This window comes from Procambarus clarkii, chromosome 50 (assembly GCF_040958095.1).
Source record: "Procambarus clarkii isolate CNS0578487 chromosome 50, FALCON_Pclarkii_2.0, whole genome shotgun sequence".
NCBI lineage: Eukaryota > Metazoa > Arthropoda > Malacostraca > Decapoda > Cambaridae > Procambarus > Procambarus clarkii.
Genome location: NC_091199.1, coordinates 19326972 through 19354038, shown reverse-complemented (window position 1 = coordinate 19354038; position 27067 = coordinate 19326972). Strand labels below are relative to the sequence as shown.

Genomic DNA, 27067 nt, shown 5'->3' with positions numbered 1-27067 from the left:
GAAAATGCTATCAAGCGCCAGCCTCCCGAGACCATATCGGCGATATCAACAATACACAGATTGAAAGAGAAAGACACCTTTCCATCCGTAATTCTCCTGGTTCCTTAACTACCCCTCACCGCCTTAACAATACCCGGAAAACGAGCGGAATTTATATGTGGACGCGCACTCCGCAGGTGCCGGGTGGCGGCCACCCCCTTACGTAAAATCTTCCAGACGAATGAGTGGGGAAAATTGAGGAAGGTGATGGTGGGGAACATTCCTAAAAGCGAGTGGTGTCTGCGCCGCGGACCGTCTTCCACCAGCCTCCGGGCAAAGAAAGTGTGTGTGCGTGTGTATTCACCTAGTTGTGTTTGCGGGGGTTGAGCTCTGGTTCTTTGGTCCCGCCTCTCAACTGTCAATCAACTGATGTACAGATTCCTGAGCCTACTGGGCTCATATCTACATTTAAAACTGTGTATGGAGTCAGCCTCCACCACATCACTGCCTAATGCATTCCACCTGTTAACTACTCTGACACTGAAAAAGTTCTTTCTAACGTCCCTGTGGCTCATTTGGGTACTCAGTTTCCACCTGTGTCCCCTTGTTCGCGTACCGCCAATGTTGAATAGTTTATCCTTGTCTACCCTGTCAATTCCCCTGAGGATTTTATAGGTAGTGATCATGTCTCCCCTCACTCTTCTGTTTTCCAGTGTCGTAAGGTGCATTTCCCGCAACCTTTCCTCGTAATTCATGCCTCTTAGTTCTGGGACTAGTCTAGTGGCATACCTCTGAACTTTTTCCAGCTTCGTCTTGTGCTTGACAAGGTACGGGCTCCATGCTGGGGCAGCATACTCCAAGATTGGTCTTACGTATGTGGTGTACAACTTCTAAACGATTCCTTACACAGGTTCCTGAAGGCTGTTCTGATGTTAGCCAGCCTCGCATATGCCGCAGACGTAATTTTCTTTATGTGGGCTTCAGGAGACAGGTTTGGTGTGATAACTAGATCTTTCTTTCTTTCTGTTTCATTAAGTACTTCATCTCCTATTCTGTATCTTTTGTCAGGCCTCCTTTTTCCACCGCCTAGTTTCATTACTTTGAATTTTCTCGGGTTAAACTTTAGCAGCCATTTGTTGGACCATTCATTCAGTCTGTCTAGGTCGTCCTGTACCCTCCTACTATCATCCTCTGTTTCAATCCTCCTCATAATTTTTGCATTATCAGTGAACATTGTGAGAAACGACTCTATACCCTCTGGGAGATCATTTACATATATCAGAAAAAGTATTGGTCCAAGGACTGACCCCTGCAGGACTCCACGTGTGACGTCACGCCAATCCGAGACCTCTCCCCTCACAGTGACTCGTTGTCTTCTGTTACTTAGGTACTCCTTTATCCAACGAAGTACCTTCCCTTTCACTCCAGCCCGCATCTTCAGTTTTTTCACTAGCCTCTTGTGTGGTACTGAATCAAAGGCTTTTTGACAATCCAAAAATATGCAGTCTGCCCACCCTTCTCTTTCTTGCCTGATTTTTGTTGCCTGGTCGTAGAATTCAATTAGCCCTGTGAGGCAGGACTTGCCATCTCTGAACCCATGTTGATGCTGTGTTACAAAGTGGGGGGGTAGAAATAGCCTAAGCTACTCTATCCCTTTGAGATGTATTTCTTGCTTATCTCAATAAACATACTTGAACTTGTTACAAAGTCCCTTCGCTCCAGATGTTCCACTAGCTTTCTTCGTACAATCTTCTCCATCAGCTTGCATGGTATGTAGGTTAGGGACACACACACACACACTGTGTGTGTGTGTGTGTGTGTGTGTGTGTGTGTGTGTGTGTGTGTGTGTGTATTTACTATCTGTGCCTGAAAAATCGAGCTATTAGCTCTTGGACCCCGCCTTTCTAACGAATCTATTTTTCCTCTATTATGTCCACTACGTATATTTCTCTAACACGCACACACACACATCCCAGGAAGCAGCCCGTAGCAGCTGTCTAACTCCCAGGTACCTATTTACGTCTAGGTGAACAGGAGCACCATATGAAAGAAAACCTCCTCATTTGTTTCAGAAGAGAATGCAGTAGAAGGAGTCAAGTTACGGCGTAAGGCAGAGCAACTAATTCGTCCTGGCAGCCATAATTACGAATCCTACACAGCAGACATTTGCAAAGTAGATGAAAAATAACTGTACAGTTGTTTAAGATAAGATAAACAGTTTTCTCCCTCAGTCTGTTATAGTCCCCCAACGAACATATTACAAAGCACTATGAAAAGTAGCGGCTTATTCCCAGTTTCTAAATATCGGTAGGTTAGGTTAGGTGGGATGCTTGGGTTTGCAGAAGTTTCTGGTTGGGGCAGCAATTCTGTTTTACCACAGCGTACACAATACAGAGACCGGGCCGAATGTTGACGATGAAGAGATGGTACCCCTTGCGATGACTTCGGGGCTCAACGTCCCCGCGGCCCGGTCCCCGACCAGGCCTCCTGGTTGCTGGACTGGTCAACCAAGCTGTCGGACGCAGCAGCTCGCAGCCTGGAATGTAGAGTCATCATCTGCATGCATTTGTCTTTTTGTTGATATGAAGGGCAGCCACGGATCCCCTTCTCTTTTCCTCCACTGGTGTAAACAATGTTTTGCTTGCGAGAGGAATTTGTAAGGCTATTAAATGAATGCTTTGTTGTTTAATGTTAATGTTTAATATGTTTAGTGTTTAATAGGTTCAATGTTTCATATGTTCAATGTTTCATATGTTTAATGTTTAATAGGTTCAATGTTTCATATGTTTAATGTTTAATAGGTTCAATGTTTCATATGTTTAATAGGTTCAATGTTTCATATGTTTAATGTTTAATAGGTTCAATGTTTCATATGTTTAATGTTTAATAGGTTCAATGTTTCATATGTTTAATGTTTAATAGATTCAATGTTTCATATATTTAATGTTTAATAGGTTCAATGTTTCATATGTTTAATGTTTAATAGATTCAATGTTTCATATGTTTAATGTTTAATAGGTTCAATGTTTCATATATTTAATGTTTAATGGGTTCAATGTTTCATATGGTTAATGTTTAATAGGTTCAATGTTTCATATGTTTAATGTTTAATAGATTCAATGTTTCATATATTTAATGTTTAATAGGTTCAATGTTTCATATGTTTAATGCTCTGTCGTTTAAGAGTAATAGAAAAATAGATGTAACATCCCTTTTTGATCTCCAATTCTAAGCAATAGAAAATAATTCCTCCAATGTATATTTTGTTGTAACAGGATGTTATTACAACATTAAATAAAACAGCTGAACCTCACAAATGTCATCCCAAGAACATTTAAAGAAATTAACAATTCAATTGTCATTAAACTTTGGGGAGAGATTTTAGGAAACTTTTATTTATTTTATATATATTTATAATATATATAATTTTATATATATATATAATATATATAATTAATAATATATATAAAATTTATATATATATTTATTTTAATTTTAGGAACGGTTCTACAAAAGTGGAAACTTGCAAATGTCACACAAATCCATTCAAAAGCTTGTTAATGTCACGGGAGGGTTATAAGCGTCACCACAAGGGCTTACTGACCAACCAACTAACAGCGAGAATACTCCGCTCCTGAGCATAGTATAAGACTAAATTATACCATTAGTGTATATGCACCGAGTAGCAGGGAACACCACTCAGTGCATGTAACCCCTTGATGAAAAGGACAAATAGGGCCAGAGTTCTTCCGAGACGCGGGTTCGATCCCATTGCAAAGCGGCAATATTCGTTTATAGAGTCATCGCGTCCTTGTGGTGCCATCGGGCAAGGCTACCACGATGGCACGATGGAGAGGCGACGACGTTTCGGTCCGTCCCGGACCATTATCAAGTCAAAACATTGTCGTTTCTCCATCTTTAGTACATACATACATACATACATACATACATACATACATACATACATACATACATACATACATACATACATACATACATACATACATACAATGCCTAAAGCCACTATTACGCAAATCGTTTCGGGCAGTGTGGTTCTTCTGACTTCTGACATGTGGTTTGGTCGTGGACCAACATCACTCTTGGATGTTGCGTCAATGTGGCCTCGAGTCATTGTTCCCACGAGTTTATCCACTAATGACGTCGAGTTGATTCGCCAGTAATTACAAGAAGTGATTACAAGATTACAAGTAGTAATTACAAGTAGTAATTACATCGTGCCATCTATCTTCTGATGTCTAGTTTGCTCATCATATCTTCAGCCACGTTATTGTGACTTATCATCTGCATGTTGAGTCGACGCTGAATCAACGCCATCAACGTTGATGTAAACAAATCCACAGGAGCCGCGATGAGGGTTCGACTAATCATGACTAAGTGACTAAGCATGCTTTAGTCAACTACGCCACGACATGGTCAAAAGAATTGCAACCTGGGGCACACCTGCACACACAAGGATCCCGAGGCTTCCACTGAAGCCTAACCGGGGTCATACTCGCAAGGGGTCAGGAATTGGGATGGGACGGGGAAGGGGGAAGGGGAAGGAATGCTGCCCAACCACTTGGACGGTCGGGGGATTGAACGCCGACCTGCATGAAGCAAGATCGTCGCTCTACCATCCAGCCCAAGTGGTTGGGCAGATAATGCAATAATGTAAGATTATTTCATTATTTTCAATACAAAGAACAAAAATCCCGATAGCCAGGATATCAGAGAGGGAGATAACACCCCTGTCATTATTAACCAATCTGGAGGAGACGAGGCATCTAGCAAGGAGACACCTGAAAAACACCTGGATTTCAACACCTGTCTCACTCTCTCTTAACACGGGCATGACTGATCACATATTTTGCGACAGGCAGGTGACAGGAGCATGGAGCCAGGGCACAGCACGGCGCCAGGGCACAGCACGGCGCCAGCACGGGCAGCGAGGCGACACCGCCCCATTACTTGCGACCGGGGCATCGATAACCCGATTTATGTCTAGGTTTGAGTGAGAGGTTATCTTGAGATTATTTTGAGATGATTTCGGGGCTTTAGCGTCCCCGCGGCCCGGTCCTCGACAAGGCCTCCTTTTTATTACACCCCTCCCCCCCCAGGGAAGCAGCCCATAGCAGCTGTCTAACTCCCAGGTACCTATTTACTGCTAGGTGAACAGGTGCATTAGGGTGAAAGAAACTTTGCCAATTTGTTTCCGCTTCTACCGGGGATCGAACCCGGAACCTCAGGACTACGAATCCGAAGCGCTGTCCACTCAGCTGTCAGGGCCCCCTATATGGTATATTCCAATCCTTGCCAATATTGTCTGATTTCAATCTTGTAAAGTTGTAATAAGTTTGCCAGGCAGGATTTCCAATCACTGAATCCAACTTGGTGACTGGAGGCAAACACAACTGTTCTAAGTGTTTCATTAGCCATTCCTGGGTTCAGTCCCCCCCCCCCCAATAACTGGTAGGCTGTGCTTGTTAGCGATGCTCCCGTGTAGTTCAGTGATTATTGCCGCCCCCGCCCCCCCCCCCCCTCTTCCCGGCATACTGGTAGAATACCGGTAGTTTTCAAGCAGTGAGGGAGATGATTATACATGACTGATTATAGTAAACATGACTACTGAAGAGACATGTCAGGTCGTCTCGCCTGACAATAGCTACGATGAGTGCTGGACATGCCATCACCCTAAGCCTGTTATTCAACACTCACCAACACTGAACACAAGAGCCGCGTTATAGGTAATAACTACAAATATATTTGTGGCTATTAATCGAAACAACCCGTTGAAAATGAAACGAATTGTCACTCAATAATTGAACATTTTTTTGTTGGTGGCTTCAGGAATTGGTAAGACCAGAGAGGAGGAGAAGAACAGGGTGGCATATTCCTCGTCCCAGTAGACGGTTGAGAGGCACATCTCCGTTAGCAAAAATCAACGGAGACATCTTTCAACACAGAGATTACTAATGCAGCCGTTGTTGATCTGGAGACTAAGTGGGAAGTAGAAGCACAGAACATAGTAGTCTGTGCACTTATTAACGAGTACTGTACCTCTAACGAGCCCGGGAGCTGGACACAGCCTGTCCGTGTTGGACTTACAGGTGTAAGAGCGGACTTACCTACTAAGACTTACCTGCTGCCCCTTCTAGTGCCTCATTATTTTTTTAACCTAACGAGTAACCGGAAAGAAAGACCTTACCTGTTGAAGCCGGCGTCTTGTCGAACTTGAAGCTGGGCCTCTTGTAGAGCGCTGGGGACACCGGCAGGTAGGACCTGAGGTGGCCGTTGGACTTGGTCATGCTCAGCACAGAGGTCGTCTTGGCCGTGTTGTTGTTGTTGATGTTGTTGTTGTTGTGGCAGCTGGCGTTGGTGTCGACGAGGGAGTCGATGCTGGCGGCGCGTCTCAGCGGGGGCGCTCCGTTCTTACTGCAGGAGGGGCAGGCAACGGAGATAACAGGTCATTATACTCACGAAGGAACTCGCAATATCCCTCCTGAATTTTTGTCTATATATATATATTTTTAATAGATCAATTTCCATTGACTTTTATAGAAGGAGTGATTACAGAAACACAGAGGGGGGGGAGGTGAGATTTAAAATGGGGGTTTTTTGTCTGATTTTACTAATATGTTGTGTTTGTTATTGATGTGATTTTATGAGGTAAGTTCAAAAGTAATATGATATTGTCTTTATGGATCTGGTGTGTGGTGGTCTAATGCCGCCCCTTTCTAGTGTTGCCCCCTTCTAGTGCTGCTCCTTCTAGTGTTGCCCCTTCTAGTGCTGCTCCTTCTAGTGTTGCCCCCTTCTAGTGTTGCCCCCTTCTAGTGTTGCCCCTTCTAGTGTTGCTCCTTCTAGTGTTGCCCCTTCTAGTGTTGCTCCTTCTAGTGCTGCCCCTTCTAGTGCTGCTCCTTCTAGTGCTGCTCCTTCTAGTGCTGCCCCTTCTAGTGCTGCTCCTTCTAGTGTTGCCCCTTCTAGTGCTGCTCCTTCTAGTGTTGCTCCTTCTAGTGTTGCCCCTTCTAGTGCTGCTCCTTCTAGTGCTGCCCCCTTCTAGGACTTTATAAGTGCGAGTGTGTAGTCTGGGGCTGAGCATGTGCTTCACCACACAACCTGAAACTATGTGTATTGCCGTCACATATTTACCTATTTGGAGTCTATGTGTGCACACACACCTGTATTTCACGGGTATGGTATGTATATGTTCCATGTGTACATATTCGTATTTCATGTCCTCCTGTTTGTATTCTATGTATACCTGTTTGTATTCATTGAGCTTAAAATATCACTATTACAGGAATCCAAGTATGTACGTGCGTACACGCGCACCACAAGCGTAATGCGCGTGTGTGTGAGATTCTACCCACAATGCAACTTTACTATATATATATATATATATATATATATATATATATATATATATATATATATATATATATATATATATATATATATATATATATATATATATAACAGCAATCATGTATTAACTAAATACAGGAGAGAGAACTGTAACTGTTCCTTCATGCAAGACAACAGTACAAGGAACAGGTGACTTGTAAACAGGGACCTGCGTGCATTACAAATCTAAAGTCGCCTCAAAGTTTGGTGGATAATTAATGATACTTTTTGTTGTTTTTTTAGACCTACAAAAACCGAACCACATTCCGTATTAATGGGGATAATTGTTGATGGATTTGTTGCTATTTTTTGGTTTTACTAATTACTGCTGATTCAGTTTAAATGACCCCATTACGTTATGGTGTTTCATATTTGCTATAAAAAATGGATTATCACTGACGTTTGTGCAACCTCGCTCGGATTGTATATGTAGCAGCAGTAAAGATTAGCAGCAGTAAGATTAGCAGCAGTAAAGATTAGATTAGCAGCAGTGAGATTAGGAACACTACGATTAGCCGCAGTAAACCTCTGATTGATTGATTGATGAAGATTAAGCCACCCAAGAGGTGGCACGAGCATGAATAGCCCGTAAGTGGTGGTAGCCCTTTTGAGCCATTATCAGTATCAAGAGCTGATACTGGAGATCTGCGGAGGCGCGACTGCACCCTGCGTGACGGGAGATGTCTCCCGTACCAAGTGGTGACCAGATGGTCCAGTAAACCTTTCTTTGCAACACTTGCCACAAATGTATTGTATTTTGTATACTTCCAAAAATAGTAATGTTTACATATCAACTTTTGATATTACAGGAAGATTATGAACACAAATATTTGGTGATGGTCCTGGCCACTTGTGGTACACTTTGTGGCCGTCAACAATGATCCCCATTTCACCTCCACTTTTGAGTTGTTACAGAAAGAAAATAAGATAAATATATACAGTACATACGGGAAAATGATGCATCCTAACCAAATAGGTAATGAAGGATTATGGATGTATAAGAGAGAGAGAGAGAGAGAGAGAGAGAGAGAGAGAGAGAGAGAGAGAGAGAGAGAGAGAGTAGAGAGGAGAGAGAGAGAGGAGAGAGAGAGGAGAGAGTAGAGAGGAGAGAGAGAGAGAGAGAGAGTAGAGAGAGTAGAGAGAGAGTAGAGAGGAGAGAGAGAGAGGAGAGAGAGAGTAGAGAGAGAGAGTAGAGAGAGTAGAGAGAGAGAGAGAGGAGAGAGAGAGTAGAGAGAGTAGAGAGAGTAGAGAGTAGAGAGAGAGAGAGAGAGAGAGAGAGAGAGAGAGAGAGAGAGAGAGAGAGAGAGAGAGAGAGAGAGAGAGAGAGAGAGAGAGAGAGAGAGAGAGAGAGAGCGAGAGAGAGAGAGAGAGGAGAGAGAGAGAGTAGAGAGGAGGAAGATATATATATATATATATATATATATATATATATATATATATATATATATATATATATATATATATATATATATATATATAGAGAGAGAGAGAGAGAGAGAGAGAGAGAGAGAGAGAGAGAGAGAGAGAGAGAGAGAGAGAGAGAGAGAGAGAGAGAGAGAGAGAGAGAGAGAGAGAGAGAGAGAGAGAGAGAGAGAGAGAGAGAGAGAGAGAGAGAGAGAGAGAGAGAGAGAGAGAGAGAGAGAGGAGAGAAAGAGGAGAGAAAGAGGAGAGAAAGAGGAGAGAGAGAGAGAGAGAGAGAGAGAACATTCCTCAACAAAGGACAACATGGGAGTAATACAGACAGCCTAGCCGACCTCTCGGGACTCAACAAAGAAAACGGTTGTAAGAGAAAATGGTCAACAGGGGGCAAACTACGCTATAGTCACACTTTCTCTACATTAGAAAATAAACTTTTTGATCTCTCTCTCTCTCTCCACGGACAAGGACTTACGATGGTAAATGGCTACATGCTATCGCAATGCACTTCAAATTCTATCAGGAAAGGTTCGCAAATATAAGGAAATGGATTACAAAGTAGAAATAACAATTACCAAGAGCATTAATGAAATACCTGGAGGCATTGTACGAGGAGATTGCGACAAGGAACACAAGACGCCAAGCGACGCTCAACGCTGTACATAATACAGTATACAGTGTAGGTAACCGAGCTGTAATAATACAGTATACAGTACAGGTGGCTGGACAAAGCTTTGTAACGGCGATCAAACAAGCAAGATACCAAAGTACTGTGAATGTATTAGAATAAGGACATTAACAGGATGGGGTTGGTGCTTGAGAGGGGGCTGGTGAGAGGGGATTTGGTGAGAGGGGGTTTGGTGAGAGGGGGTTTGGTGAGAGGGGGGGGGGGTAAGGAGGGGGGTAGAAGTATCTCCTGCCAGTGGTGCTTGGGGGGTTGGGGGGGACCTCTACTGGAAGGAAGGGGGGAGGGAGTTGAGGATATCCACTGACGGGTAATCTATGAAGGGGCTGAGGTCGTAACGAAGAAGGGGGAGGGTGTGGAGGTTCTAGAAGGGAAGGGGAGGTTAAGGGGCTCAGCGGGAGGAGGGGAAATGAACACCTCCAGGGCAAGGGGGGGGGGATGGAGTGGGGTGGAGGAGGCAAGAGGTCCAACAAGATGAAGGGAACTAGAAACAAGAAGAAGTGAAGTAGAGATAGTGAAGGCCTCTAGGGGGGGGGGAATGGAACACGGGCGCTGAGGACAGATGGTGGTAGGCCTACAGGTGCGGGTTGTGGTAGTGGACGAGGATGGTATAGTAGTTGGTTATAGCAACAGGTGGTAGTGGTGGGGGGGGGCGGCGCAGGTGTTACAACGTGTGTACTTCCGAAATACCAAGCAATATGACCAATACAATGCAGACCACAATAGTATGGTGTAACAACATTTCATACTCTTGGATCATCGTAGAGCTTCAATCCGGGACTTAAAAGTACGAGACCGGCTGGTGGGACGATGGTCCCATACTTCCGAGTCGCGAGTTCGAGTCTCTGATAACCAAGTTGCACGAAACATGGACAAATCTAGCTCCAAAGAGGAGGATGGAGGGGAAACTGGAAAGCAGAGAAGCATGCATGATGGAGGAGCTGGGGGTCCACCCATCACCCCATCCCCCCCCCCTGGCGTGGGGGAGGGGGAGGGGGGGGGCGAGGCTAGCTGGGCACCCCAACCCCTCCAAAATATGAAGGACAACCCAGCACTCTTTCCTGAACAGTCTAATGGATGACTCCTGCATGGACGGCCGGTGGAAGCGAAGACGGAGGGAACGTCTGTCAGCGGAACGCCCAGGAGAGTGAGACAGTTAGATGAGGGTAGGAGGGTGGTGGTGGTGGTGGTGGGAGGGAGCAGTGTGGTGGTGGTGGTGGTGGTGGGAGGGAGCAGTGTGGTGGTGGTGGTGGTGGTGGGAGAGAGCAGTGTGGTGGTGGTGGTGGGAGGGAGCAGTGTGGTGGTGGTGGTGGTGGTGGGAGGGAGCAGTGTGGTGGTGGTGGTGGTGGTGGGAGGGAGCAGTGTGATTGTGGTGGTGGTGGTGCTGGGAGAGAGCAGTGTGGTGGTGGTGGTGGTGAGAGGGAGCAAAAGTGTGGTAAGATCAAAGGTTAATATTGTATAAAAGGAATAAAAAATATTAAGGATATCAATTAAAATAAACGAATCGTTCTATTATATATTTGCACAAGTAATCCCAGTAACACACGAAGTTAAGTCAGTGAGACACTCCTCAGCACCACGAGGACTGTGAAGAGACAGACGGGGAAGCGGGTGACGGAACCCACAGTGAACCCACGGAACCCCAGATGCACGAAGCAGTTACGCAAGCACTGACGAACCTGTACATCTTTTCTCACTCTTTGACGACTTTGTTTACAATCATTTAACAGTTAATGAGCTCCGAAGCACCAGGAGGCTGTTTATAACAATAACAACAGTTGATTGGGAAGTTTTCATGCTTGTAAATTATTTAATAAATGTAACCAAAGCCGTCAAAGATTGAAGAAAGATGTACACGTTCGTAAGTACTTGCGTAACTGCTTCGTGAATCCGGATCCTAGACAGTACACGACCTTTCCGCCAAAAGTGCAGGTGGGGGCCGGGTCGTACACTACACAGTACACGACCTTCCTCTTCTCTGTCACCATTTGTTTACTTCCAAGTACCTCAATACCCCTCACATTATTAACCCTCACTTTATTATCTCTCACTTTATTATCTCTCACTTTATTATCTCTCACTTTATTCCCACAATCCCATAGCTCCAAGCTGCCAGGAATTGCCTCCTTGTAACTTCGCGACGTCACTGGTCGTGTCCTCTACCAGAGTACGTCACTGGTCGTGTCCTCTACCAGAGTACGTCACTGGTCGTGTCCTCTACCAGAGTACGTCACTGGTCGTGTCCTCTACCAGAGTACGTCACTGGTCGTGTCCTCTACCAGAGTACGTCACTGGTCGTGTCCTCTACCAGAGTACGTCACTGGTCGTGTCCTCTACCAGAGTACGTCACTGGTCGTGTCCTCTAACAGAGTACGTCACTGGTCGTGTCCTCTACCAGAGTACGTCACTGGTCGTGTCCTCTACCAGAGTACGTCACTGGTCGTGTCCTCTACCAGAGTACGTCACTGGTCGTGTCCTCTACCAGAGTACGTCACTGCACGGCTCCTCTACGTCATCTCTTATCTCTTCACCTGTCCCAGCTCCTAGCACATTTAAAGCACACTTTTGGACGTGCAATCCAGTTCCATACTTGGTTAGAAACGCTGAAAGTTCTACTGGAACTATATAAACGGTTCTTTGAGTTCCGTAATGGTTCTTACAGCTAATACCAGCGCGTTGAAACGACTCCAGTCATTTAGAAGTTTTGCAGTGATGCGCCCATATATATTGTCCCTAGTTCTTCTGCTTCAGAAGTCTCTCCTGAAGCAGCAGGAGGTGAGTACCGAACAGGGGTCGAGGTGGGGAAGATCAAGTGAAGCCAAAAGTAGCAGCACTGGTCAGGTATCCCTGGATTCCAAGGTTCTCATAATGCTGTCAGCATCATCATCTTCCTGACGGATGCTGCGATTGTTCTGCTGTGGTGTCTGGAGACTCGGGCGTCTGAGATCAATATTGCTACAGCTTTCACAAATCGTTTTCCGTTATGTGAAGAGTATAATTATGTCTTGTGGCCCATCTCCAGTAAAATCATTTCTATCTGTCGAGTGTTGGTATCCGTTGAATACCACGGGGCATACGGTACCCAGTTGATTGAAATATTAGATGGGCTATCCGGCGGTGCCCGGGTCTCCGTCTGTCTGTATGTCTCCCTCTCTCTCATATTCCCACCCTCCAGTCAATTTAGTCAATATCTGAATTCACAATTTGTTAAACAAATTCTAAAGTCTATGGACTCAGACCAGAACATTTCACATCCACAGATTTCGTGAAGGAGGGGCACTGGGGCCGCGCCCCCTTCAGGGGAGGCACTGGGCGGTCCCTGCCCCTTCCCCATCACACTCCCGATTAAATAATCATTAATCCTGCAACGTTTATGAAGTTGACCCGAAGTGGCCGACCTCCAGCCTCAGACAGACAGACACCCATTATCTTATATATATATATATATATATATATATATATATATATATATATATATATATATATATATATATATATATATATATATATATATATATATATATATATATATATATAATTCATCACTGCTCGGACTGCACCTTGTAGACACAACTTCACATCATTTGAGGAGATCCGTGATCTCTGTTGTGTTACCTGTGGCTTGTTTCTCCACTATAGTGTTTATGTCTGTTATCCTCCATCTTAAACCGTGAATTAAGATGGAAGTGTTCAAGATAATATCCGGCACAGGATTTTCTCGATTTTCGAGGCAAAAATCCATTCTTAAATCTCTTCTGTGAATTCCCCAGCTGCTGCGTCCAGAGATTTGTGTACTTCTGTGCTTACGTTACTCGGAACATTCAACGTAACCGCAGCGTTGATACTTACGTTATTTCGACGCTGAAAGAAGGTAATAACGTTTAAAACGTCGTGTTTTATGGGATGCATTGGGGGGACGAGGCGAACAGCTGTTCTGTTGTAAACATTGGGCAAGAATGCCACAGACAGATGGGTTTTAGATAGTAGGGGGAAAGGAGGGGAAGCGACCCCTTTGTTGGGGGTTGGTGGACACCCATTTGTTAGGAGGGGGGAGACACCCATTTGTTAGGGTGGGTGAGGGAGATGACCACTGAGGGATGGGGTGGGCTGGTGGATGACGGGGCGAGGTGGTGGATGAGACACCGTCGCCTGACGAGCGGTATACAGGCACAGAATGACCCTCGCAGCTGTGTCCAGAGGGCGCCAGGCCTGCCGCCGCACCCCTAACACACACATCACAACACATCACAACACAAAACACCGTCACAACACGACACAACATTCACCACAACACGGGCGCCATCACAAGCATGGAACAAACGACTGCCGCCGCTGGCGTCGTTCACAGCACAGCACAAAAAATATAGAATTCTGGCCAATTCCTCGCATGGCAGGTCAATAGAAGCAGTTTAAACGAGTTTATAAATTTTATAAACGCAAAAGGTGAAGCCCCGCTGCTGCTGCTGCTGGAGGAGACGCTGGAGGAGGAGCTGCAGCTGCTGGAGGAGCAGCTGCTGGAGGAGTAGCTGCTGGAGGAGGAGCTGCTGGAGGAGGAGCTGCTGGAGGAGCAGCTGCTGGAGGAGTAGCTGCTGGAGGAGGGGCCGTTTACATGTCTCCATTATTCACTCGACCAACTACGCTGCTCCAGGCATTATTTATGTGATACAATATCTAACTTGCCACGCGTCTAGACAGGGTTGAGGGTACTTGGGCAGGGTTGAAGGTACCTAGGCAGGGTTAAGGGTACTTGGGCAGAGTTGAGGGTACCTGGGCAGGGTTGAGGGTACCTGGACAAGGTTGAGGGTACCTGGGCAGGGTTGAGGTTACCTGGGCAGGGTTGAGGTTACCTGGGCAGGGTTGAGGGTACCTGGGCAGGGTTGAGGTTACCTGGGCAGGGTTGAGGTTACCTGGGCAGGGTTGAGGGTACCTGGGCAGGGTTGATGGACGACAAGTTTCACGATAGGATAACTAAGTTTAACTTCATAAGTCGAAAGTACAAAGTGCCCCTAGTGGAGTGTGGCTGGGTTAGGAGAGTGGAAGAGGGAGTGTAGGAATAGAGATAGAGGACTAGTGTTGTGGAATGGAGGAGAGGACACGTGGCGTCTGAGGGCAGGGGAAGGCAGACAGCAGCAGCAGCAGCAGCAGCAGCAGGGAGGCCTCCCTCCGGAGTGCAGCAGAGGCAGGCAGCAAGAAGAGACGCCGTGCAAAGAGGACAACACCACACAACACACTCCAAGAGGTACACATACCACTTGCGAGACCTGAACCGCCTTCCAATCAAACACAGGAGAAGAAAATAGATTAAAAATCACTAAAACTCTCAATGCGTTTCTCTAGGCAAAAATAGCAACAGTTATCCAAACTGGCTCTTGTTAGTTAAGGAGACAATGATAAGAGACTCAAGTTATTTTGACAAGTGAACGTGCTGCTGCTGGAGGCGTTGGGGCTCCTTAAGTCACTGAGACCTGATTAGTTATTAGTGAGTTTACTGTTATGCTGTCATTGTGCTCATACACTATGGTGAGTAATGCTGCAGTGTGAGAGGTGAGTGATGCTGGAGTGTGAGAGGTGAGTGATGCTGGAGTGTGAGAGGTGAGTGATGCTGGAGTGTGAGAGGTGAGTGATGCTACAGTGTGAGAGGTGAGTGATGCTGCAGTGTGAGAGGTGAGTGATGCTACAGTGTGAGAGGTGAGTGATGCTGCAGTGTGAGAGGTGAGTGATGCTGCAGTGTGAGAGGTGAGTGATGCTACAGTGTGAGAGGTGAGTGATGCTGGAGTGTGAGAGGTGAGTGATGCTGGAGTGTGAGAGGTGAGTGATGCTGGAGTGTGAGAGGTGAGTGATGCTGGAGTGTGAGAGGTGAGTGATGCTGGAGTGTGAGAGGTGAGTGATGCTGGAGTGTGAGAGGTGAGTGATGCTACAGTGTGAGAGGTGAGTGCTGCTGCAGTGTGAGAGGTGAGTGATGCTACAGTGTGAGAGGTGAGTGATGCTACAGTGTGAGAGGTGAGTAATGCTGCAGTGTGAGAGGTGAGTGATGCTGGAGTGTGAGAGGTGAGTGATGCTGCAGTGTGAGAGGTGAGTGATGCTACAGTGTGAGAGGTGAGTGATGCTGCAGTGTGAGAGGTGAGTGATGCTGGAGTGTGAGAGGTGAGTGATGCTGCAGTGTGAGAGGTGAGTGATGCTGCAGTGTGAGAGGTGAGTGATGCTGCAGTGTGAGAGGTGAGTGATGCTGGAGTGTGAGAGGTGAGTGATACTGGAGTGTGAGAGGTGAGTAATGCTGCAGTGTGAGAGGTGAGTGATGCTACAGTGTGAGAGGTGAGTAATGCTGCAGTGTGAGAGGTGAGTGATGCTGCAGTGTGAGAGGTGAGTGATGCTACAGTGTGAGAGGTGAGTAATGCTACAGTGTGAGAGGTGAGTGATGCTGCAGTGTGAGAGGTGAGTGATGCTGCAGTGTGAGAGGTGAGTAATGCTGCAGTGTGAGAGGTGAGTGATGCTGGAGTGTGAGAGGTGAGTGATGCTGCAGTGTGCGAGGTGAGTGATGCTGCAGTGTGAGAGGTGAGTGATGCTGCAGTGTGAGAGGTGAGTGATGCTACAGTGTGAGAGGTGAGTGATGCTACAGTGTGAGAGGTGAGTAATGCTGCAGTGTGAGAGGTGAGTGATGCTGGAGTGTGAGAGGTGAGTGATGCTGCAGTGTGAGAGGTGAGTGATGCTACAGTGTGAGAGGTGAGTGATGCTGCAGTGTGAGAGGTGAGTGATGCTGGAGTGTGAGAGGTGAGTGATGCTGCAGTGTGAGAGGTGAGTGATGCTGCAGTGTGAGAGGTGAGTGATGCTGCAGTGTGAGAGGTGAGTGATGCTGGAGTGTGAGAGGTGAGTGATGCTGTAGTGTGAGAGGTGAGTAATGCTGCAGTGTGAGAGATGAGTGATGCTACAGTGTGAGAGGTGAGTAATGCTGCAGTGTGAGAGGTGAGTGATGCTGCAGTGTGAGAGGTGAGTGATGCTACAGTGTGAGAGGTGAGTAATGCTACAGTGTGAGAGGTGAGTGATGCTGCAGTGTGAGAGGTGAGTGATGCTGCAGTGTGAGAGGTGAGTAATGCTGCAGTGTGAGAGGTGAGTGATGCTGGAGTGTGAGAGGTGAGTGATGCTGCAGTGTGAGAGGTGAGTGATGCTGCAGTGTGAGAGGTGAGTGATGCTGCAGTGTGAGAGGTGAGTGATGCTGCAGTGTGAGAGGTGAGTGATGCAGCAACAGCCCATGTGTATGAGCACAGGTAACACCCAAGGAGCGTGACACCCCAGGAGCATAACACACGATGAGCATAATACCCCAGGAGCATAACACCCCAGGAGCATAACACCCCAGGAGCATGACACCCTAGGAGCATAACATACCAGGAGCATAACACACCAGGAGCATGACACCCCAGGAGCATGACACCCCAGGAGCATAACATACCAGGAGCATAATACCCCAGGAGCATAACACCCCAGGAGCACAACACCCCAGGAGCATAATACCCCAGGAGCATAATACACCAGGAGCATAATACCCCAGGAGCATAATACACCAGGAGCATAATACCCTAGGAGCATAACACACCAAGAGCATAACACACCAGGAGCATGACACCCCAGGAGCACAACACCCCAGGAGCACAACACCCCTAGGAGCACGACACCCCAAGAGCACAACACCCTATGAGCATGACACCCCAGGAGCACAACACCCCAGGAGCATGACACCCCAGGTGCACAACACCCCAGGAGCGTGACACCCCAGGAGCACTACACCCCAGAAGCGTGACACCCTCAGGAGCATAACACCCCAGGAGCACTACACCCCAGGAGCATAACCCCCCAGGAGCATAACACCCCAGGAGCGTGACACCCCAGGAGCTTGACACCCCAGGAGCATAACACACCAGAAGCACAACACCCCAGGAGCACAACACCCCAGGAGCATAACACCCCAGGAGCACAACACTCCAGGAGCGTGACACCCCAGGAGCATAACACCCCAGGAGCACAACACTCCAGGAGCGTGACGCCCCAGGAGCATAACACCCCAGAAGCACAACACCCCAGGAGCACAACACACCAGGAGCATAACACCCCAGGAGCACAACACTCCAGGAGCGTGACAGCCTAGGAGCATAACACCCCAGGAGCGTGACACCCCAGGAGCACAACACCCCAGGAGCACAACACCCCAGGAGCATAACCCCCCAGGAGCATAACACCCCAGAAACGTGACACCCCAGGAGCTTGACACCCCAGGAGCATAACACACCAGAAGCACAACACCCCAGGAGCACAACACCCCAGGAGCATAACACCCCAGGAGCACAACACTCCAGGAGCGTGACAGCCTAGGAGCACAACACCCCAGGAGCACAACACCCCATGAGCGTGACACCCCAGGAGCATGACACCCCAGGAGCGTTACACCCCAGGAGTGTGACACCCCAGGAGCACGACACCCCAGGAGCGTGACACCCCAAGAGCGTGACACCCCAGGAGCATGACACCCCAGGAGCATAATACCCCAGGAGCGTGACACCCCAGGAGCATAACACCCCAGGAGCGTGACACCCCAGGAGCGTGACACCCCAGGAGCGTGACACCCCAGGAGCATAACACCCCAGGAACGTGACACCCCAGGAGCACAACACCCCAGGAGCAAAACACCCCAGGAGCATGACACCCCAGGAGCGTGACACCCCCAGGCCAGGCCCTCAGCACCACCTCCCCCCGCCCTACCTCTCCAGGGAGTGGGTCCTCCGGCGGTAGGAGTCCTCGCCCGTGCGGGTGGCATCCTTGACCAGGAGCCTGGCGATCCGTCCCAGTCCTCCTGACGACGCCGCCACTGCCCCGGGCACCTTCAGGCTCCCGGGGGACCCGCCGCCGCACGGGGACAGGCCGCCCACCTCCCCGTCCCCGAAGGACAGACGCCCGGGGCTCGTCCGTTCCACACCGCTGGAGTCTGTTTGGGGGAAAAAGGAAAATGAGCAAGTTTTGTCGTTAATTTCTATTTTGAGAGAGAGAGAGAGAGAGAGAGACAGAGAGAGAGAGAGAGAGAGGGAGAGAGAGAGAGAGAGAGAGAGAGAGAGAGAGAGAGAGAGAGAGAGAGAGAGAGAGAGAGAGAGAGAGAGAGAGAGAGAGAGAGAGAGAGAGAGAGAGAGAGAGAGAGAGAGATACAGCTTATATTTACTGCCACACACGACAAAAAACCGTACATAAAGACATATGGTCAAAATGTTAAAGTTTAACACACACATATTTCATGAGGTTACAGTCTGCTATATTACATATTATATACATTAATATACGAATTTGTAACTGTAGCTTTCTCTTGTTCACGGCCGCACAGGACAGAGATGATCCGTAGGAAATGTAGGGGAAAAAGTGTTTTCTTACTTTCCTCCTTTTTTCTCCTTTTTTCCCTGCTCTTTATTCTTTAATACGGACCAGCAAATTTAGAATAAATGATTAGGATGTCTTCCAATATGCCAACGTCAATGTTATAGTTACAAACAATTATGTACAATAGGCCAGGAGGTCTAAAATCTTTCCCTTTCAGTTTCATATTCAGTAATAAAGTGTTCAGGTGAATGCCTTAACAGTTCGACACAGAGTTCACCATCTGAATATTCTGGTAGTGGCCCAGCCTTACTAACCTGCCAGATGTGCCTATAGCCAAGGCGAATTACCGCACTGACTACATCACATTGCCTGGTCCGGTTACGGTGCTGACCATCCAAGTACCTATTATTATCAAAGTTATCATAGCTTTGAATACTGCAGCTTTTAGGCTTTTGGGAAGTTCTTAATTCTTCTAAATGTAAAGTAACCATTTTCATTTGCAGGTTTTATTGAGTGCATTAGACAGTCCAAAGTCAAAGTCTATATTTTCTTTCTTGCAATCCTCATTGGCCAATCGATTTACAAAGTCATACATTCCAACTCCAACATGGGATGGAATTAACACAAATTGTATACAAAAGTTATTATTATCATTGGCAAAAATCCCATTCCATTCAGTATTACAAGCTACTTCAGACATTAATTGTGATGGGTTATGTACAGGCTGTAGACCACTTTCAGTAAAAAAAAAAAAAAAAAACTATCCCATTGTGTACAAGATGGATCGAAACGTCGTCAGTTCCTTTATTTTCAGATTTGTGGGTTAGGTATCCAAAGAAAATATTCAAAGTGTCGTTAACAAAAAAAAAACATTCCAATTGTCGTTTTTAACAAAGAAAACATTCCAATTGTCGTTTTTTAACAAAGAAAACATTCCAATTGTCGTTTTTAACAAAGAAAACATTCCAATTGTCGTTTTAACAAAGAAAACGAGATTTGTAAACCCCCCGTCACAAAGCACGGATGTAATTTCTTAAAGTTGCCCATTAAAATTGTAAATAATCTTGGAGGATCATTCTCCATCTTCCGTTGTTTCACAAAGTGCAAAATGAACGCATCGAAATATTCAGAATTCAGCACTGTTGCCAATATAATTCCTAAGCCGCTGCAAATGTTGCAAAGCCCCAAGATGTTGCCTGGGTGGGAGAATTATGTGTTTTTATCTGGATTTTTTTCCAGCTGTAGTGGCGATACATTGCTAAATTTGTAATTTGTAACCTGAATTCAATTTAATCTTTGGATTCATAGATGATTATATAATTCCTTGAGGGTGGAATAGAGAGAGAGAGAGAGAGAGAGAGAGAGAGAGAGAGAGAGAGAGAGAGAGAGAGAGAGAGAGAGAGAGAGAGAGAGAGAGAGAGAGAGAGAGAGAGAGAGAGAGGGAACTGGGGAGAGAGGGAACTGGGGTAGAGGGGGGGGGGGTTACCTATTAATATAGGACTAGAAAGCATCTGAAGGTGAAGTCAAAATGGAATGAAGCAACAACACCTGCACAGACTGGTACAACACCTGCACAGACTGGTACAACACCTGCACAGACTGGTACAACAACACCTGCACAGACTGGTACAACAACAACACCTGCACAGACTGGTACAACAACACCTGCACAGACTGGTACAACAACACCTGCACAGACTGGTACAACAACAACACCTGCACAGACTGGTACAACAACAACACCTGCACAGACTGGTACAACAACACCTGCACAGACTGGTACAACAACACCTGCACAGACTGGTACAACAACAACACCTGCACAGACTGGTACAACAACACCTGCACAGACTGGTACAACAACAACACCTGCACAGACTGGTACAACAACAACACCTGCACAGACTGGTACAACAACACCTGCACAGACTGGTACAACAACACCTGCACAGACTGGTACAACAACAACACCTGCACAGACTGGTACAACAACAACACCTGCACAGACTGGTACAACAACACCTGCACAGACTGGTACAACAACACCTGCACAGACTGGTACAACAACACCTGCACAGACTGGTACAACAACACCTGCACCTATGTTAGTATAGGGGTAGCATAGCACACATTTTTATACTTCCGATTCCCCGTTCCACCCTGCAGTACTCTTGTTTACCTACTGTAGGCATTCAGTTGTCACGGGTAGACGTCCCCGGTCGACGTCACCGGTCGACGTCCCCGGTCGACGTCACCGGTCGACGTCCCCGGTCGACGTCCCCGGTCGACGTCCCCGGTCGACGTCCCCGGTCGACGTCACCGGTCGACGTCCCCGGTCGACGTCACCGGTCGACGTCCCCGGTCGACGTCCCCGGTCGACGTCACCGGTCGACGTCGCGGGAGAGAGGGTGAGAGACGTCGTGGGGGGGAGACGAGACGCCTCCACAGCGCGACGTGGTGGCGATACTACTAGCAAAGGTCAGGAGGGAAGAAGTGGACTAAAGCAGATAGTTGACCACCTAAATGTTTGCGGGAGGGGCGGCCACCATGGGAGGGGGGCCACCATGGGAGGGGGGCCACCATGGGAGGGGGGCCACCATGGGAGGGGGGCCACCATGGGAGGGGCGGCCACCATGGGAGGGGGGCCACCATGGGAGGGGCGGCCACCATGGGAGGGGGGCCACCATGGGAGGGGGGCCACCATGGGAGGGGGGCCACCATGGGAGAGGGGGGGGCACCATGGGACAGGGGACCATCATGGGAAGGGGGCCACCATGGGAGAGAGGCCACCATGGGAAGGGAAAGGGAGGGCTTACCTTACGGTTACCCTGCGATGGTTCCGAGGATCTGCGTCCCAGCGGCCCGGTCCCTGACCAGGCCTCGTGATCGGGGGCCTGGCCGTGGCTTCTACCCCCAGTTACGCTGTAATTGGTTTTACCTATTAGTGGCTGTGAGGAGTGTGCTCCAGCTCCCGCCTCGTGCTCTACCCAATCGTTTTTTTTTCATTTCCAACGTATGTGTGTGCTTGCGGGGGATGAACTTCAGCTCCTCGGTCCCACCTCACATATTTACATCTTAAACTGTGTAAGGAGGCAACCACTACTACATCACTTTTTCCTGCTGTTCATTTGTTCACTCCTCTGAGACTAAAAACAATTCTTTCTAGTGTCTCTGTGGCTCATTTGGACATTAAGTTTCCACCTGAGTCCCCCTTGTAACTGTACCACGCGTGTTAAATAGTCTGTTAGTGATGGTTTGGTCATCATACCCAGTCTGTTAGTGATGGTTTGGTCATCATACCCAGTCTGTTAGTGATGGTTTGGTCATCATAGTCCAGTCTGTTAGTGATCCAGCAATTCCCATGAAAACTTTACACGTGGCAGTCATGTTTCCCATGGCAACACTGCCTTCAGGTGATGAAGGCATCAGTACAAAATATTCTTGCCTCGAAAATTCAATCACTCCACGGGCTAGTCTAGCGAGGAATCCCTCAACTTCCTCAAGCTTCGTTTTGTGTTTGACAAGATAAGTCTTAACTATTAAGGACGCCATGCAGACGCTGCATATTCCAGGACTGGTCTGACAAGCGTGCATAAAAAGTTCCGCTGAAGCCCTTTTTCAAATTTCAAGAGGCAGCTAACCCGCCTAGCACACGTCACTGATGAAATCCTATTAGAAATCCTACTAGGAATCCTACTAGAAATCTTACTAGTAATCCTACAAATGACATCACTCGGAACTGGGCTTCGAGCAACGTTCCCAGTTACAACTGAGCAACCATTGATGAATAAAGTCTCTGGCATGATTCGCCGTCCCTCGGGTTATTCTCCTCCTGACTCCTGAACAAACTTACCGGGAAAGACAAGTGACGTGCGATCACTGGATGATGTCAGGCGCTACCTCACCTTGACGTTATGTTGAAGCGACTCTGAGGATCAATGTCCTCGCGGCCCGGTCTCTCTGACCAGTCCTCCTGGTTGATGTAATAAACTAGGCTATCAAACACCGCTGTACAGGAGTATGCAGCACCGGCCTGGAATCCACAGCTTGTGAAACATAAAATCAAAATTGAAAAGATTTGCAGAGGTTTGCAACGAGATTAATGCCAGAGCCACGAAGAAAGGTCATGGGAACTCAATTTCATAATCCTAAAGGAGAGAGGACATGATCACAACATACAAGATACTGATAGAAACAGACGGGGTGTACAAGGACAGCCTCTTTAATTGAGAGAAAGTAGGAAAAGAGGACACAGGTGGACGCTGGAAACACCAATGAGCCGAAGGAAACGTAAGGCAATACACGTATCCAGTACGGGAGGTCAAGAAGTGGAACGCACTGAAAGAGGAAGTTGTGTAAGCCACCTCCAGCCACACCTTTAAAGCCCCAACTCCACACAATATTCTTATAAAATAACACAACAGATACAGCAAGGCTAGTAGGCGGGGCTAGACCTCTCTTCCCCGTAGTCATTGTTAAGTAAGTAAGCAGTAGCCACCGCCACCATCACCACCATCACCACCATCATCACCACCACCACCACCACCGCCACCATCACCACCATCACCACCACCACCGCCACCATCACCACCATCATCACCACCATCACCGCCATCACCACCATCACCACCATCACCACCACCATCACCACCATCATCACCACCATCACCATCATCACCATGTACATTCAGGAACCTTCATGTCCTCATTTTTTTTTCATTCGAGCCTTTCTCCTATCTCCTTATCTCCCCCCCCCCCATCAGTCGATGCCTTCCCACTCTCACGCAATTTCTGTCTCTGACTCATACTCCTAGTCGCTGTGTGTCCGTTTGTCTCTCTCATCAACCACTTCTTAACCACATTTACCATATAGACAACTTTGTAAATTTACATTAGTATCTCCCATGTCGCTATCATGTCCTCATCTATTCCTCCTCTCCCTTAGTGGGGCTCAATTATCTCTTTCCTCTTAGCTCACACCCTTCATCTCAGGAACGAGCCTTGTTGCACATATTTCAACCTTTTTAAATGCTATGCTTTTACTGGTGAGATTTCGTGCTGCATTCTCAAGAGAAGGTCTCACAGTGGTTATATATAAGGCCTTGAGGGCTCCTTATACATTGATCAGTTTGGCGTATGATGCTGACATTATTTCTTGTAATAGATTTGGGGTTATATCCACTCCCAGGTCTTAAGTCATTCATATTGCGAGAATCTGTTTTCCCCCTGTATTCTATAACACTGTACCCTGTATTCTATAACACTGTACCCTGTATCCTGCTGTATCCTGTGTCCATGTATCCTGCTCTTCAAGTCATCTCACTCCTGGTCCTATCCTCCGAACTTTGCATTTGCCTGGGTTCAATTCTATTATCCATTATTAATACTACCTTTGGAGAAGTTTGTAGCAGTCATGATACCTTTGCAGGTTATCACTGCCTCTCCTTGTTCTGGGTCTTCTCATTGGCTTCACATCATCTGAAGACACTATTATGATGATTAATTGTTGTCGCTGTCAGGCTGCGAGCAGCCGCCTCCAACAGCCTGGTTGATCAGTCCAGCAACCAGGAGGCCTGGTCGACGACCGGGCCGCGGGGACGCTAAGCCCCGGAAGCACCTCAAGGTAACCTCAAGGTAGGAGGCGGCTGGTTTAAAAGAGTCAAGCTCCTGTCTTAGACTCATTGGTATACAATATCAACTGGATGGAGCCTAATTCTCACCCTTTTAGTACTCCATTCCATACTACTCTCCAGTCTGACATCACCACTCTCACTCTCACTCCCAACGTCAAGAAAACGGTCATTTTAAATTAGTCTCTCCTAACCTGCCAGAGGACCCAAAACAGAAAACGGGACAGTACGTCACTTTCGCGAGCCGCTTCCATTTTCAAGTACGATCATTTTTGGCCTTATGTAACGCATGCGATCGAAATGCGACGTTCTTTGTAAGAAGACAGGTTGTACTGTGACCTTCTGTTTCCTTCCTGTGAGGTACTCCCTCTTCCACGATAGCATTTCCCTGATGCATCATCCTGTTTGAGAAGGAGTTCCTTGTGTGGGACAGTATATATATATATATATATATATATATATATATATATATATATATATATATATATATATATATATATATATATATATATATATATAAACCGGAAAACTAAGAAATATGCCGCATCTACTTTCTACTCTTTCTACTTGTCTACTTTCGCATCTACTTCTTCTACCTTTCTCGTGCTTTGTCATAATGTCGTAGAACTCTAATACGTTTGTGAAAGTATTCATCAAAGTTCATGCTGGAGATTGGAGACAAAATTGGCCATTTTAAGTGTTCTTACGAGTCCGCCGCCTCGCGTGTGTCCCTATAATAACGTGCGGGGGATGATTGTTAGTGATACTGGTCTGTTGTTAGTGATACTGGTCTGTTGTTAGTGATACTGGTCTGTTGTTAGTGATACTGGTCTGTTGTTAGTGATACTGGTCTGTTGTTAGTGATACTGGTCTGTTGTTAGTGATACTGGTCTGTTGTTAGTGATACTGGTCTGTTGTTAGTGATACTGGTCTGTAGTTGAGCGGTTCCTGTCATCCCTTTTTCTTGTACACTGTGCCACCACTTTGGTCTCTTTTCCACCAGTTCGGACGCTCTACATTTGCTTGTGTGTGTGTGTGTGTGTGTGTGTGTGTGTGTGTGTGTGTGTGCGCGTGTGTGTGTGTATGTGTGTGTGTATGTGTGTGTGTGTGTGTGTGTGTGTGTGTGTGTGTGTGTGTGTGTGTGTGTGTGTGTGTGTGTGTGTGTGTGTGTGTGTGTGTGTGTGTGTGTGTGTGTGTGTGTGTGTGTGTGTGTGTGTGTGTGTGTGTGTGTGTGTGTGTGTACACAGCTACCGGCAAAAGGGATTGGGTTAAGAGTTTTAGAGAAAGCCCCGGAAATATACATTTCACGCGCAATATTATTTTCTAACAAGTTTTCCCTCGGTTCGGAAATTGTCCTTTCTTGCGGGTGAGAGAGAGAGAGAGAGAGAGAGAGAGAGAGAGAGAGAGAGAGAGAGAGAGAGAGAGAGAGAGAGAGAGAGAGAGAGAGAGAGAGAGAGAGAGAGAGAGAGAGAGAAAGAGAGAGAGAGAGAGAGAGAGAGAGAGAGAGAGAGAGAGAGAGAGAGAGAGAGAGAGAGAGAGAGAGAGAGAGAGAGAGAGAGAGAGAGAGAGAGAAAGAGAGAGAGAGAGAGAGAGAGAGAGAGAGAGAGAGAGAGAGAGAGAGAGAGAGAGAGAGAGAGAGAGAGAGAGAGAGAGAGAGAGAGAGAGAGAGAGAGAGATCCAATTTCTGACTTGGGCAAAGTAGCAGACCGCTTCCAGTCTTAATATCGGCTAAGCTCTAATCTCTCCCTCTCTCTCTTGTACGCATATATTCTCCACTCTCTCTCTCCCTTCCTCGTTCATTCCCCTGTGTTGGGTCTTTCTAGCACCTCTTCCTCTCGCCCGCTACCACACCTTTTTAACACTTACCTGTGCTCAAATACAGGTTAAATAAGCTCAAAACCAATGTCTGCGTGAGCCGCAGTTCTCTAATTTCCTCTCCCCAGCGAGCCGCAAGGAGATGGCTGGCTGGTGGGGTTCAAGGACTCTTGGACTCTAAGGAAGAATCTTGGACTCTGAGGAAGACTCTTGGACTCTGAGGAAGACTCTTGGACTCTGAGGAAGACTCTTGGACTCTGAGGAAGACTCTTGGACTCTGAGGAAGACTCTTGGACTCTGAGGAAGTGAGTTTGATCGAGGTGGTGGATAGAGCTCTCACATTCCTATCCAAGTCATCCACACTCAGTATCCACATTCCTATCCAACCATCCACGCCTCGTTTCACAGTCCTATCCTCACATGTGAGGATAGGAGTCACATAGGATCTCTGTCTCTCCAGGGACAACTAAAACCACCTCCCCCCCCCCCCCAGGGAAACCCCGATAACCCTAACACACTTCCTCCCCACAACAGTTTGGCCCAACCATGACAACAATTACATCAATGACGTCATATGTGCAATTATTTGAATTGTAATTATTTTTTTTATCGATTATACTTAACACACAAGTCCAGCTGGAGAGATTTTGTAATAATTGAAATAATTGATGAAAACTGCCTTTAAAACTGAGAAATAATTGATGAAAACTGCCTTTAAAACTGAGAAATAATTGATGAAAACTGCCTTTAAAACTGAGAAATAATTGATGAAAACTGCCTTTAAAAC

The 27067-nt window shown here is 46.9% G+C and overlaps 1 protein-coding gene and 1 long non-coding RNA gene across 2 annotated transcripts in view; one reads left to right on the top strand and one right to left on the bottom strand.

Moving 5' to 3' along the window:
* LOC138351622 (uncharacterized) overlaps positions 1 to 27067 on the top strand; it is a 54903-nt gene that overhangs the window by 1176 nt on the left and 26660 nt on the right. The gene's annotated exons all lie outside the window — the stretch shown is intronic.
* LOC138351552 (uncharacterized) lies at positions 5574 to 26656 on the bottom strand. Its single transcript, XM_069303345.1, has 3 exons — positions 26449 to 26656; positions 18233 to 18500; positions 5574 to 6411 (listed from the first exon to the last, which is right to left on the bottom strand). Exons 1-3 carry the CDS (start codon positions 26654 to 26656, stop codon positions 6150 to 6152), a joined length of 738 nt encoding a protein of 245 aa, XP_069159446.1. The 3' UTR covers positions 5574 to 6149.